This window comes from Nelumbo nucifera, chromosome 4 (genome assembly GCF_055504915.1).
Source record: "Nelumbo nucifera cultivar China Antique chromosome 4, China Antique-T2T, whole genome shotgun sequence".
Taxonomy (NCBI): domain Eukaryota; kingdom Viridiplantae; phylum Streptophyta; class Magnoliopsida; order Proteales; family Nelumbonaceae; genus Nelumbo; species Nelumbo nucifera.
The window spans coordinates 93,661,840-93,675,429 of record NC_142652.1 but is presented as its reverse complement, the minus strand read 5'-3'; the positions used below and the strand labels follow the sequence as shown (position 1 = coordinate 93,675,429).

The 13,590-nt window shown below is 37.6% G+C and overlaps 1 protein-coding gene across 4 annotated transcripts; it reads right to left on the bottom strand.

The window, feature by feature from the left end:
• Positions 1 to 231: 231 nt before the first annotated feature.
• On the bottom strand, positions 232 to 13,054 carry LOC104610569 (proteasome assembly chaperone). Of its 4 annotated transcripts, none has more exons than XM_010277263.2 (7): positions 12,789 to 13,054; positions 12,313 to 12,445; positions 11,667 to 11,851; positions 2,424 to 2,492; positions 2,269 to 2,344; positions 2,126 to 2,190; positions 232 to 717 (listed from the first exon to the last, which is right to left on the bottom strand). In XM_010277263.2, the coding sequence occupies exons 3-7, from the start codon at positions 11,841 to 11,843 to the stop codon at positions 628 to 630; spliced, it is 477 nt and encodes a 158-aa protein (XP_010275565.1). In that variant the 5' UTR covers positions 11,844 to 11,851; positions 12,313 to 12,445; positions 12,789 to 13,054; the 3' UTR covers positions 232 to 627. The 4 variants fall into 4 exon arrangements, with proteins under 4 accessions (XP_010275565.1, XP_010275575.1, XP_010275556.1 ...); XM_010277273.2 differs by having other exon boundaries at positions 12,313 to 12,438; XM_010277254.2 differs by lacking the exon at positions 12,313 to 12,445 and having other exon boundaries at positions 12,789 to 13,052.
• Between the last annotated feature and the right edge of the window lie 536 nt (positions 13,055 to 13,590).

The following is a 13,590-nucleotide window of genomic DNA, read 5'->3' as shown; positions in this document are numbered from 1 at the left end:
ATATGTAGATGTAGTGCAAACCTTGTATTTTGTATGTATTTGTACTGTACATATTTGTATTTGTAGTCTTGAAATATTATTTGATTGAAACCTGTAGTGTTTATAGCAAAATAGTATCATGGCCTCGTGGGTTGGATTGGAATAGAGGCTTCCATGAAATCCAGGATTTTCTCCGCTGAGTCAAACCGGACCAATCAACTAACTGAAAATTTAACCAATTGCCATCAAAGATCAAACCAAATTAGTTTGTATAATATTTGGCGGTCAAATCATCAGTTCTCAAGGGTTCTTTGAAGATTCTGGTTCAACAGAAGTTGCAGATCCAGCTTGGTCTAACCCGGACTAACTATCAAGTCTGATTTAAAACACTGCATTGCATTCAGATTGTCCTTCGACTTCAGTGTTCAGAACCTCTCAGGTGAGGTCCGTAGAAATCCTATGGATTTAGAAACACAAGCATCCTGTTAAATGTGTTCCCTTAATAGTTAATAACGAGTTTTCTTCCCTGTGGTTTCCTATCTGAGGGCTGTCACCTACCTAATTTCAGTGCAAACAAACCATCTGCAAAATGCTGTTACAGCGATGCATTCACTATTCCTTTTCTGGCAAGGAAATGCCTTTTACCATCTATGAATTACTAAGAACTGATCCTTGAGATCTTGATCTCGTATAACCCAGTTCTTTTAGCTTCTCCATTAGCTTTCTCTCTGCATCGGCCTGAGAGCCAAATTAATAGTATCAAAGTTCACATAAATGCACAAGGAATTCACGGTACCAAAATTTTCCAGAAAATTAGTTTTCATTTTGATAGTGTTGTATTGTATTATATTATGGAAATAGCACTAAACAGAACAGAATGGCAAAACAGGATTCACATAGCCCACACCATATGGTTGGGACAAGGTTTAGATGATATGATGATTCAAGTATTGTCTCGTATTATCCAAAAAAAATAGAGGGACAGAGAGAGAGATTTAATTTTACTAGTCAAAAAGACTCAAAACCTTCTGACTTGCAGAAAACAGAAAAGTTGTCCAGAAACTAAAACAAATCATACAGTATATAGCTTAGAAACAAATGTATCTTTTTTTTTATCAATTAGAAACAAATGTATCTTCAATATTTCAATCATAAATTTTGTTAGAAAAAAACTTAATTTTGATTAATAAGTGAATATAAATTAGATAAAGAAAAATTATAAGTTAGAAAATGTCATCTGAACCTAATGGTTGTATTTCTTTTGTATGTCTATCTAGAGGTATGATATTCTATTTTCCACGGCTAAGGACCATTTTTTATGTATAAGTTGGATCTTTGGAGTGTCAAACCAGCAATATAACATATTTCCACTCGTTATTAATCCTATATTAAAGTGATCTAATTAATTCAAAGTCCTTGACCAAGAAAAAAATTCAAAATCTGCACTGATAAATATCCTACGATTTCTAAAATGTTATTCTAATTCCTAGATTTCCAATCTTTCCATGTCTCCATAGTTCGAATGTTCTGAAGAACTAAATTTACTGACACAGATTAATTCCACTTCCATGAGGACCAACATTAACACCAAGATTCAAGTTTCTGAAAAGTAGAACAATGGTTTCCCATGGCCCTATCAGAAACATGCATTAACAATATAATCTTATACATAGATAAATAGTTTTATTTTTCTTTTTGAAAATGAAACACAAAGAACAGACAGACATAAATAAACAAGATTTTCTCGAGTCTAAATGACCTTTGAACTAAAACAAAAAAAAAAAGACCTTAGAACAATGTGGCAGCATAGTTGGTAGCCCAAAAGGGCCTCACATGTTTTACTAAATACCCTTTATTGATGGAGTTCCAAATTTCCTTGCCACATATCCAAAATAAACTTTTTGAGTTCTTTATTTTATAAGAAAAATGTATATCTGGAATCTGGATGATCAATATCACTTAGGTTAAAGTGCAATATAAGGAGAGGTACATTACTATATTACTAACATGGATTAGGGAGTGAATTATGACCAATCCAGATGGTAAATTACCTAATGTACAGTTAGAGTTAGCAATATCACATTCACATGGAAGAATACACACAAAGCGAGCGAGCGAGCAAGCGAGAGAGAGAGAGAGAGAGTACCTCAAGCATGGGGCTGTTCTTGGGAATATTGCAGGCCAGGATTACATTGAGACCAGTCTTCAGTACTGAAGAATATTATGAAATTAGTCTGGTGAATAAGGAATACAGTCTGGAAACTATAATTATGTGTTTATAAAATTTACCTATTCGACGAGCAATGCTTGATCCGGTGTTATCAGAGGCCCCTCCAAGTATGGAAGCAACACTCACAGCATTGTTCTGTGATGACCCATCAGATAGAAGGTCAATAACAAAAACAGAATCAGCAACAAAATTGGTGATGAGACGGTCAACTTACAGGCCGAGTAGGTGCAGCAGCGTATAGATGCCCCAATTTGGCAGAGTTGCACCCAATCCATGCATATATCTATAGCTAACATTAAGTTTACATGGTGAATAGAATCACACATACATACACCTACCACCTCCTCAAAGAAAAAAAAAAATCATACCACAGAGAAAGAATACTGAGAAAATATTAAAATACAAAAACTCTGGGCATAATAAAAATTTAAGAGGCATCTAAATCCTATTTATTTGAGGCAACATCAGAATTACTATAGCTCAATTAATACAGAAAATGGCATGAGAAACGACTGCATCAAGTTTAGTTGATAATGGAGGCTGTAAACAAATTTAGCAGCGACTCCTGAAGCCTGAATGACCCTATAATCATCATAAATGAAGTAAAGAAAATATTACCATTTTCTGAAAGTCTTTCTAATGGAAGCCCCAGTTAGTCATTGATGTATATATAGTTAATAGTTCTGCTGTCCAGTTGGCTTCAGAAGGTGAATTCCAGAAAAAGAAAAAACCAGGCAGAGAGACACCTCTACTCCTCCCCCTCGAACATCTCCTCCTGTCCATCATCTGACATCTGCCTCGTTCTACACCTCTCCCCCTTCTCCAACCGACACCTGTTTCAGGCTCTCTTCCCTCCTCAAACTCTTTAATTGCTCTTCTAGCAAAAGCCTCACCACCCAAAAAGAATAAACCAAGACTTTTGCAAACTTCAGCGTTTCTCTCAACGATTTTCTCAAGAGACAGACATCCTCCCTTTTCCACTTTTTCTTCTGATGACCTATAGTAACTTTCCCATCAACCTCGCTCCCGTCCCCACTCTTCTTCTTTTGAGACAAATTCACTACCTGATCATCCAAACTAAAGGAGTCCAGTGCCTCTACCCCACTCTTCTTCGCTTGTAGTTTTTTTGTAAGACCTGTCCCAACCAATCCAAGATTCAGCCTTGAAAATTTTTTGTGACGTGAACGATATGTGTGTTGGTTGCAACACGAAGCTTCTTAGGACCCGCCAAATCAAGAACAGTCTTACATTTTTCCTTTGCCTTCCTTCTGCAACCTAAATCAACAGCTAATTTGTCAATCACCACTTCCTAAAGAGAGGAATTAACAAAAGGATAAGACTCATTTGCCAAACAGATCCTAGCATCTCCTTCTCCATCTGTATCCTTTTCAAAAACACCTTCACGGTCTTTGTCATTTAGGTGATGTCTTCTACTTTCTCAAGACCATTATCCCCATCCCCAAGACCAAGCTCCACCGCAACCACCTCCACCTCTAGGCCACTTGACAACAATGACACTAAGCCCGACAAGAAATCTCAAGATGGTGAACTATCATCCATCTGGGAAACTATCGCAATTTCATTAATAGTGCAAATTACTTCACACAAATATGCCCTCCTTTCACTAGTGCAATTTCATTTGAAGGAAAAAACAAATACTTGCTTTGTGTAACAAGCATGAGATCACAAGTTCAAGTCTGAGAGTGCCCACAAAAAAATGCCAAAGGTTAGGTTCATATCCAGTCCACCCCTCTCAAGACCCCAGATAACTGGGACCAGCATTTGGTAATGGCTATAATATGTTTTGGGCCAATGTTCATGTTTTCCAATTACCAAACCTCAGGCTTAGATGATGACATGCTAAGTCTGTTAGAAAGAGCAACTCCTGTCCCTTAATAGTTCAAGTACCCAACTCACCATCACCAATGTCTTAACAAATTTCTTATGCATGTTTGGTTCCTACTACCCTTTTGATAGATAGGTTCCTATTACCCTTACCCCATAAGAAAAATGAAAAAAAAAAAGATTGTTCTTTTTTTTTTGGTGATTGCTTAGCAGTTATTTGATATTTAGGGATGGCATCTCATAAGGACAGAACGCTAAAAGACCTCAACAAAGTGATTTTAATAGGTCAATAACTTTGCTTTCCAGAGCCATGGCCAACAAGGATCTTTTTCACTAAAAGGCTGGAAATATTATTTGAGAATGGAGATCCTATTCTAAGAGAAGGAATACCAAAATTCTTATCTAATTGACTAGCCAGTTTAACTTTGAGAATCTTAAGGACCTGGCCACACACACACAAACACATAGCCAGTTTAACTTTGAGAATCTTAAGGACCTAGCCACACACACAATACAGAGAAAGAGATAGAGGCTTCTAGTTAGGTGATTTAATAAGCTTCCCTAAATGACATCTTTAATGTGACAATTTACACGGGAATCCAAAAGGGACCAATCTGTTTGTCTTTTTGGCCTCTATCATGATTCATGGGGAAAATTTCAGTCCAAAGCACTTGCTTCTTGTCCATGATAAACCCTTCTTTTTGGGATAGTGTTAGAGTCGGCTGTACAAGGGTAGTGCAGTCCTTTTATGTTTAGTTATATATGTACTGTTCAGCTGATGTGGCTCTCACTTAAGTGAGGACACAATGGTAATCCTTGTATATCTTAGAAGAGTATAAATAAAAGAAGGGCCGACTAGAGGGATTTGATTTTTCTCTCTAGTTCGGCTGTGACTTTTTCTCCTTTTTCTTCTCTTTCTTCTTCTTCTTCTCCTTCTCTCTATTTTCCTTCTCTTTCTTCTGATCTGAACATATACGAACATCTAATCTGAGTGTTATCATGGTATCAGAGCCACGATAATCAGTTCAGATTAGTTGTCTCCTTTTCTCTCTGTTCTGCGCGTTCCTCTCTAGGGTTTTGCAGAATTCTCATTGATATTTAGAGAGTTTTCTAGAAAGAAAGAAAAGGACTGGTCGTTTTCTCCTTTTGGGGGTTTCCATGCCTCCAATGAATGCAATCGTTGTGGTTTTGTGTGGTTGGTAGAAAACCCTCTACTCGCAATTCGAAGAGGGCTGGTTTTGTGATGGTGACAATGCAGACTTTGTACCCTCTACTCGACAGGTACATGATCTTCGAACTAAGTTGTGGTATGTAGCAAGTTTCTTTTATATGTTGCAGAACTGAAAATATTATTCGTAGGTGTGCTGTGAGGGTTTCTAGTGCTGACAGTAAACGGCAACAGTAGTGTTGTTGCTAAAAGTGGTGAACAGTTGTGAATATTGTTGCTGAAACAGTGGTGAATAGTTGTGAGTGTTGCTGCTGAAACCTGGTACTAGGAACCCTAGTGGTGTTCAGTCATTCGTGTGGAGTGTGGTGATTTATTAGGGCAGTAGAGTAAAAATTTAGTGGTACAACTTCCCACTGTTTTTTTGTGCAGTTATGGGAGACAGCAGTGAATACAAATCAAGTGTGATGGTGCCTTCTGATTATCTGAATGTGCAGATGACCTCTATAAAACTGAATGGTGAGAATTATGTCCCTTGGACTAAGTCTGTTGAAGTTTTCCTGAAAGTCAAAAAGAAAGTGAAACATGTGAGGGAAGATAACCCCCCAATTGATTCTCTGGGATATGATGAATGGGAGCAGGAGGATGCTCAAATTATGACTTGGCTATGGAACAGCATGGAGTCCAAAATTAGTGTGAACTTCATGTTTTTAGATACAGCCAAGGAAGTCTGGGATCATGCAAGGAAACTATATTCTAGACAAGATAACACTACTAGGATTTACCAACTGTACCAAGAATACTTCAATCTACAACAAGGGAATCAAAGTCTTGAGGACTATTATGCCAGTATGAGAAATTTACGAAATGAGTTGAATGTTTATCATCCTCTTACACCTGATGTCAAAATTCAGCAACAACAAAGAAAGCAGTTGGATGTGACCAGATTTTTAGTAGGGCTGAAATCTGAGTATGAACTCGTAAGGGCACAGGTATTAGGTGGATCTGCTCTTCCCTCTCTTGAGGAAGTGTTTGCTCGTCTTCGGAGGATTTCAGTTGGACCCACAGAGACTTCCACTACGTCAGATAGGTCTGCATTTGCAGTTACGAGAGGGGGAGGTCGTGATGGTAGAGGAGGTCAGCATGGTCGTGGTAGTGGTGGTGGACCCATGTATGGTCGTGGTGGTGGTGGAATGTATAATCGTGGTGGTGGACGTGTTGGATGACGAGACTCAGGGGGAGCCCATGGTAGGGGACGTAGTAATACTCAAAAAATGTGTACTCATTGTAGTATGGAGGGGCATACTATCAACTTTTGCTACAATCTCCATGGCCCACTTTCAACCTGGGCGAATCATGCAGCTGTAAATGGTGGTAGCTCAAGACAAGAATCTCAAGTCACTGATCAGATCCCCACTACATCTACAGATGCTTCCAGAAAGGAGATGGTGAGTGTTTCACAGGATGAGTATGAGCGGTTCATTCAGGGTACATCTCAACAGAACACAGCTACCCTTGCACACACAGGTACGGCTTGTCTGGCATCCACATCTTCCCGTTGGATTATAGATTCTGGAGCTTCCGATCATATGACTGGAACTCCAAGTGTGTTTTCATCCATTTCTCCATCCTCCACTTCCCAATATGTTACTCTTGCCAATGGCTCTACATCAGCCATATGTGGCATTGGTAATGTTGACACTGACTCATTATCCCTCTCAGTTTTATATGTTACCAAATTTCCCTTTAACCTGATGTCTGTTAGTAAATTGACTCAGTATCTTAATTGCTCAATAATTTTTTACCCTTCCTCTTGTGTGTTTCAGGATCTCAAGATGGGGATGAAGATTGGTGGAGGGCATGAAACCGGTGGATTGTATTATCTTGATGGAGGTGGTTCGGCAACAACTCTTCAATCATCTCTCTCCCCTCACCAGTGGCATTGCAGACTTGGTCATCCGTCTCTTAGAGCTCTTCAGTTACTTGTTCCGTCGTTGCGTCGTCTTTCTAATTTAAATTGTGAGTCGTGTCAGTTTGGGAAACATCATTGTGTCTCCTTTAGTCCTAGAGTTGATCTGTACATCCGAGTCCTTTTTCTTTAGTTCATTTGGACACCTGGGGTCCAAACAGAGTAGTGTTTTATAATGGTTACAAGTACTTTGTAATTTTTGTTGATGATTATTCAAGGATGACATGGCTTTACCTTATGAAAGAAAAGAGTGAATTGTTTTCCATCTTCCAGAAATTTTATGCTGAAATTCACAATCAATTTGGTGTGATAATGGCCGCAAATATTTTTCCACACACTTTCAAGAATATTTGGAACAACATGGAATTATCCATCAAACCTCATGTACCTACACCCCTTAACAAAATGGGGTGGCTAAAAGAAAGAACCGTCACCTTTTGGAAACTACTCGGTTCCTCTTACATCAGATGAATGTCCCCAAACCCTTTTGGAGTGATGTTGTACTTACATCTTGCTTTCTTATTAACCGCATGCCCATGTCTATCCTTGAAGGTCAGTCCCCTTTCTCTGTTCTGTTTCCCACGTTGTTTCCTTTTCCCCTTACTCCCAGAGTTTTTGGATGCGTGTGTTTCGTTCATAATCTTGGGCCTGGAATGGACAAGTTAGATGCTAGATCCACTAAGTGTGTCTTTCTTGGCTATTCCAAGACTCAAAAAGGGTATAAGTGTTATAACCCTCGTTCTCGGCGTTCTTTTGTGTGTTCTGATGTTACATTTTTTTAGTCTGTTCCTTTCTTCTCCAAGTCGGATACTTATTCTCCTCTGTTGCCATCACCCCCTCTTTCAGTTCCTGTTGAGGATCCCATTCCTCTTGTCCTGGTTGTGACCCAGTCTTCGCCTCCAGTGCAGCTACTTGAGAGAGGACCACCTCTCTGGCAAGTGTATACACATCGTCAGGCATCGGCTCTTCCCCTAGCTTCGTCACTGTCGATAGATCCGACAGTTAATTTAGTGAAGTGGTGAAGAAGTTTGGAATGAAACAGTGTCAGGTTGACCATTCCGTATTCAGCTATGAATCAAATGCTAGGAAGATTCTCTTGGTGGTATATGTAGATGACATTGTTATCACAGGCAGTGGCAAACCAGGAATTGACAGGTTGAAGACTTACTTGCATGATCACTTCCAGACAAAGGATCTTGGCAAATTAAGATACTTCCTAGAGATAGAGGTTGCAAGGTCCAAGAATGGTATTAATCTGTGCCAAAGAAAATATGTTCTTGATTTGCTAGAAGAAACAAGGTTGTTGGGTGCCAAACCAGCTGAAACACCTATGGAACTGAATGTTAGATTGGGTAGTGATATAGGTAAGGAGTTTGAGGATCCAGGAAGGTACAGAAGGCTGGTGGGTAAGCTTAATTACCTAACCATCACTCCACCTGATATCTCATTTGCGGTCAGCGTAGTGAGTCAATTTATGCATAATCCTAGAATCCCACACTGGGAGGCAGTCCTAAGGATTGTGAGGTATTTGAAGGGTGCTCCAGGTCGTGGTTTGTTGTATAAGAGTGGAGGAAGTCTTGAGATAGAGGGATACACGGATGCTGATTGGGCTGGGTCCATATCTGACAGAAGGTCCACTATAGGGTATTGCACTTTTCTTGGTGGGAACTTAGTGACATGGAAGCGTAAGAAGCAAACAGTGGTAGCAAGAAGCAGTGCAAAGGCTGAATATAGGGCTATGGCTCACACGACACGCGAATTGGTGTGGTTGAAGCATCTACTAAAGGAGATGGGATATTCGATTGACACTCCTATGAAGCTATACTGTGATAACCAAGTTGCAGTTCATATCTCCTCTAATCCAGTGTTTCATAAAAGGACGAAGCACATAGAAGTGGATTGCCACTTTGTACGTGAGGAGGTGCTTAGTGGAGTGATAAGTACAGCATATGTGAACACAGGAAATCAATGGGCAGATCTATTTACCAAAGGGTTGAATTGGAGAAGAGTGGACTACATACGTAACAAGCTGGGACTATATGACATATACTCACCAGCTTGAGGGGGAGTGTTAGAGTCGGTTGTACAAGGATAGTACAATCCTTTTATGTTTAGTTATATATGTACTACTCAGCTGATGTGGCTCACTTAAGTGAGGGCACAATGGTAACCCTTGTATATCTTAGAAGAGTATAAATAAAAGAAGGGCCGACTAGAGGGATTTGATTTTTCTCTCTAGTTCGGCTGTGACTTTTTCTCCTTTTTCTTCTCTTTCTTCTTCTCCTTCTCTCTCCCTTTTCCTTCTCTTTCTTCTGATCTGAATATATACAAACATATAATCTGAGTGTAATCAAATAGTTTAATATTGAAAAAAGTAAAATGCGAACAACTTATATTTATTACAAGGTGGGTAAGATCTGAGGTGGACTGGGGAATTGAACATCTAGCCAATCCAGTGGGCCCCCTACCTAGTGGATGGTCTGAATCTGCTACATCATTCTTCTATGTGATAGAAATAGGGTAGGTCATGAAGAAGCACTCTACTTAACCTGATTGGAAAACCTTTATATTTAAAACAAAGCTCCAGCTAGCTAAGAAAAAAATAAAAAATAAATAAAAAGCAAAGCTCCAGCTAACCAACCAAAATGTTCTTAGATAGAAACAGGGAATTAATAGAAATGGTTGTCGATGAAAAACTTAATTTCACCCATGTAACACATGTATAATAATAACAGAAAGATGAGGATGAGATGACCACCAACAAAGACTGACTTAGAAAGGAACACTTAACTCTCATTACAAGCCAAAATACACCCTCTACACTGTATAACTGTACTAATAATGAATGTATGAAACAGATCAATAGATATCCTTTAAGTCTTTGCTCTAAGACAAAGTACCTTTTGAAAATAATAGGAATCATCACTAAGAAAAGTAATACAAGTTTTTGGAACATTTCTAACAATGGGAACAAGGGTGAGGATGCCTTCTTCTACCTTAATGTTAGTTAATCTAGAGAGCATTTCCATGGAGATAATAATAAAGGTAAGGAGATATCAGAGCCCATGATCCCCCAAATTGGTTTCAGATCCCATTGCTTAATACCCCCAGCTTGGTTTAAGGGCCAGAAAGAAGATCCATTAAAAGGCACTTTGAAAGAAATAAAGCAATAATTCTATACATCCACATTAAGCAGGAACGTAAATTGCCAAGAAAAAATTTTGATAAACTACATTCACAATTATCACAAGCTTTTTCAGCATCCAAGTACAAAGCCGTGCATCTTAGATGTTCTGTTATATTTTAAATAGTAAATAAATTTCATTGACATTGATTACATTTAAATGATGCTTCTTTCTAGAGAAAAGATGGCTTGAGAATTATAAATTATTTTATAGAGGACATCCTTCATCCTGTTACCTATAAATTTACTTATAATTATACAAGTAAAATTACATACAAAGGTTAATAATGTAAATTAACTAATTTCATAAGGTATGCCTTTTTGGGATCAAGTAACAATCAAAAGGTTTTTATTCTTTTTTTATAAGTAAATTTTTTTAATCAATCAAAAGGTTTTATTCATTCCTATTAAGATCTTTCATGAATGAAACAAAGCTTCTAATCTTTGATAGGTAGAATCAAGAATTGTTCCAATAATACCTAAAACCAAAACCTACCCCATAAGAGCACCAGGCTTGGAGCTTCCTAGAGGTCTCATTAGACAATATCATGGGTCCTGTTTATTTCTAATGGAAGACAGATAGATAATCAGGATTAGAAATCTCCAGGCAAACATATTTAAATAACCATGACTAGAAATACTCAGGTTCTCCATGCAGCCAAAAAAATCTATAGAATTTAGCTAAGCATGGTCCTCAGATGGACTTTCATCCACCACATTGAGTTCCCAAGATCCAACCTTCATTTAAGTGACATACAATATCTCAACAAGTAGAGAAAACATATATTCTTTCAATGCAGTAATATGTTAGCCAGAACCATCAAAATAGAGCTTCAGAATGTTTATAATATCAATCTTGAGAATCAATGATGAAACAAGCACAAGCTTTTCCTCCCACCTAAATTCTGGCAGCCTAGTTTGTTCACCTTGATGAAAGAAGTCAAATCAAATTGAATGAACTGGCAGTCCAAAAGATATAGATGTCACTTAATGTTGCCTTTCTATTGTTCAAAATCATAAAGCCAACACTTAGAAAAAGGTTAAGAGCAAATAATTTAGGATATTACAACAAAAACTCTAATCAATTAAAGAGTGTTAGATAGATTAATCATTGTCAAAAAGAAGAAAATAAGGTTAAGCAAATTACCCCAGATAATCCAAGGAAAAAAAAAATCTAACAAATAAAGTAAAACGTAGTCTTTTAATTGTTGTTGGATGCACTGTCAATTATCTAGATTAGAATACAGAAACAGAATAACAGCTCAAAGTTGTACAGAGTACAGTATGCGCCCACCTGTTTCTCAAGCCGGATGATCTGAAAATGGAAGGTTACATCATTAAGATCTTCTGTAAAACATGTGATCTGTATTCCATCACCGTCACCAGTACTAACTGCACTGGTTGATTCTTTTCCAGATAAGTCTTTGGCAACCGCAACATCAAAATGTCCTTTCAACTCCCCCGAAGCCATTACTCTCACTTGAAAATATGAAATGAATCTCTAACTTGTCAGAAGCTTCCTCTAACACAATCACCAAGCAAAACAAAACTAAAGTGGAAGTTTTAAGGAATCATGTATTGTTAGAGAATAAAACCTATTCAAGGACCTCACTTAACAGCTTAAGCTTTTAGGTTGAATGGTTCTCTGAGATGTATCATGTTAACTTTCAGGATTTCTGGAACCTTAAGTTTCGCAGCTATACTGCTCAAAAACAATAGGGTTTGACATAAAAAAAAGCCATTGAAACCGAGACCTTATAGATTTCCTTTTTCCCATTCAATATTATGCTCCGAAATTAAAATATTTTTCCATCACTCAACATGAAATCAGCTAAGAACAGGAACCTAACGAAGGAAACCAATGAAGACAAATTTAACCAACAAAAAAACAAAAAAAGAGGAAAAGGGGGAAGAAGAAAGAACAAAAGTAAACGACTTACCAAAATAAAAACGGAAAATTCAAAGCTGGGAAAACTAAGATTTGCAGGGACGTGTATTTTCTTAAATTAAAACAGCATCAAAAACTTTGAACTCCGAAGCTTTGGCAATGGCGGCCTCCCGAGTTCCTGCAGCCTAAAGCTCAAGATAGCAACTTAACTTACAAAGAAACGAATAAAAAAAAATTAAAAAAGCTTGAAAACTTATCAAGTTGATCATAGGCAGCTTCTAAAATTCCCAGGAAAAGTATGATTTACAAAAACAAAAGGATCAAAAAAAGAAAGAAAAACTTCTTATCTCTTTAACAACATGCTTCCTTGAATTTAACATTTATTTAAATTCAAAAACCTATAGATTTCAAATTTTGGTATGACAGTAGAAAAACAGAAACCTAAAAGCCCATTATGCAGATAAACCAGTAACAATAAAGAAATATAAACGAAGTATAATGGTACAGATGTGTAAAAAATTTGAAGACCTGGGTTTAGGGTTCACAAATTAGTTCTCTGTAGGTCCGGTGATGCAGCTCAACGTCTGAATCTATAAATCTATAGTAATGTGCTGGTTGTTGTTTTTGCTGTGACTCTGAGAGAGAGAGAGGGGCAGAGACTCAGAGAGAGGCTGTGGGCGGAGAGAGGGAAATATGGGTGCAAATGGATCTCCGATCCGAAGTCGGAGCCTATATGCTATATTCTCACATTCGGATAACCCCGTTTTGAATCTTCGTATTCAACTGAATAATGGGATACGATCAGAAATCGAATCACTCCTATCTAATGCAAGAAGATTTTATTTATTTATTTATTTTTATAAATTTGTTATATTATTTATTTTTATATAAAAAATATGTATATATAATAATTATAATAGTTGAAAAGATATTTGTATTTTTTTTGTTTTTCTTTATTTAAATGAAATTAGATCGGATCGGATACATGTTTATGAGATCCAATCGGATTGGATATACAATTAATAGTATTGGATCGGATTTGGATATACCCTAATTTAAATCCAATCCATTTGCATCTCCTATAGGGAAGCAGGTACACCTTATGATCAGGTCGGGTCAATGCAATTTCGAACTAGGTTGGCAAAGGCTGGATGGACCCTACCCCTAGATTAGAGTTGGTTTTTATAAAATATGGATTTATCCATCTGAGTTTGAACAGTTAAACCATCCGGGTCAATGCTGATTTGAAAATAGTATAAAATAAAGATGATCCAACCTGAGCAGGTCTAAATTTTGTATGGATCGATTTGGGTCATGCCACCTTGTTAGG

What these genes read in the sequence shown, in the direction of transcription:
- LOC104610569 (XM_010277263.2), bottom strand. Translation starts at nt 11,843, where the DNA reads ATGGCTTCGGGGGAGTTGAAAGGACATTTTGATGTTGCGGTTGCCAAA. An exon ending in CTGCTGCACCTACTCGGCCT is followed by an intron (nt 2,345 to 2,423) that starts GTAAGTTGACCG and finishes GGGTCATCACAG; the next exon opens with AACAATGCTGTGAGTGTTGC. An exon ending in AGAACAGCCCCATGCTTGAG is followed by an intron (nt 718 to 2,125) that starts GTACTCTCTCTC and finishes TTTGGCTCTCAG; the next exon opens with GCCGATGCAGAGAGAAAGCT.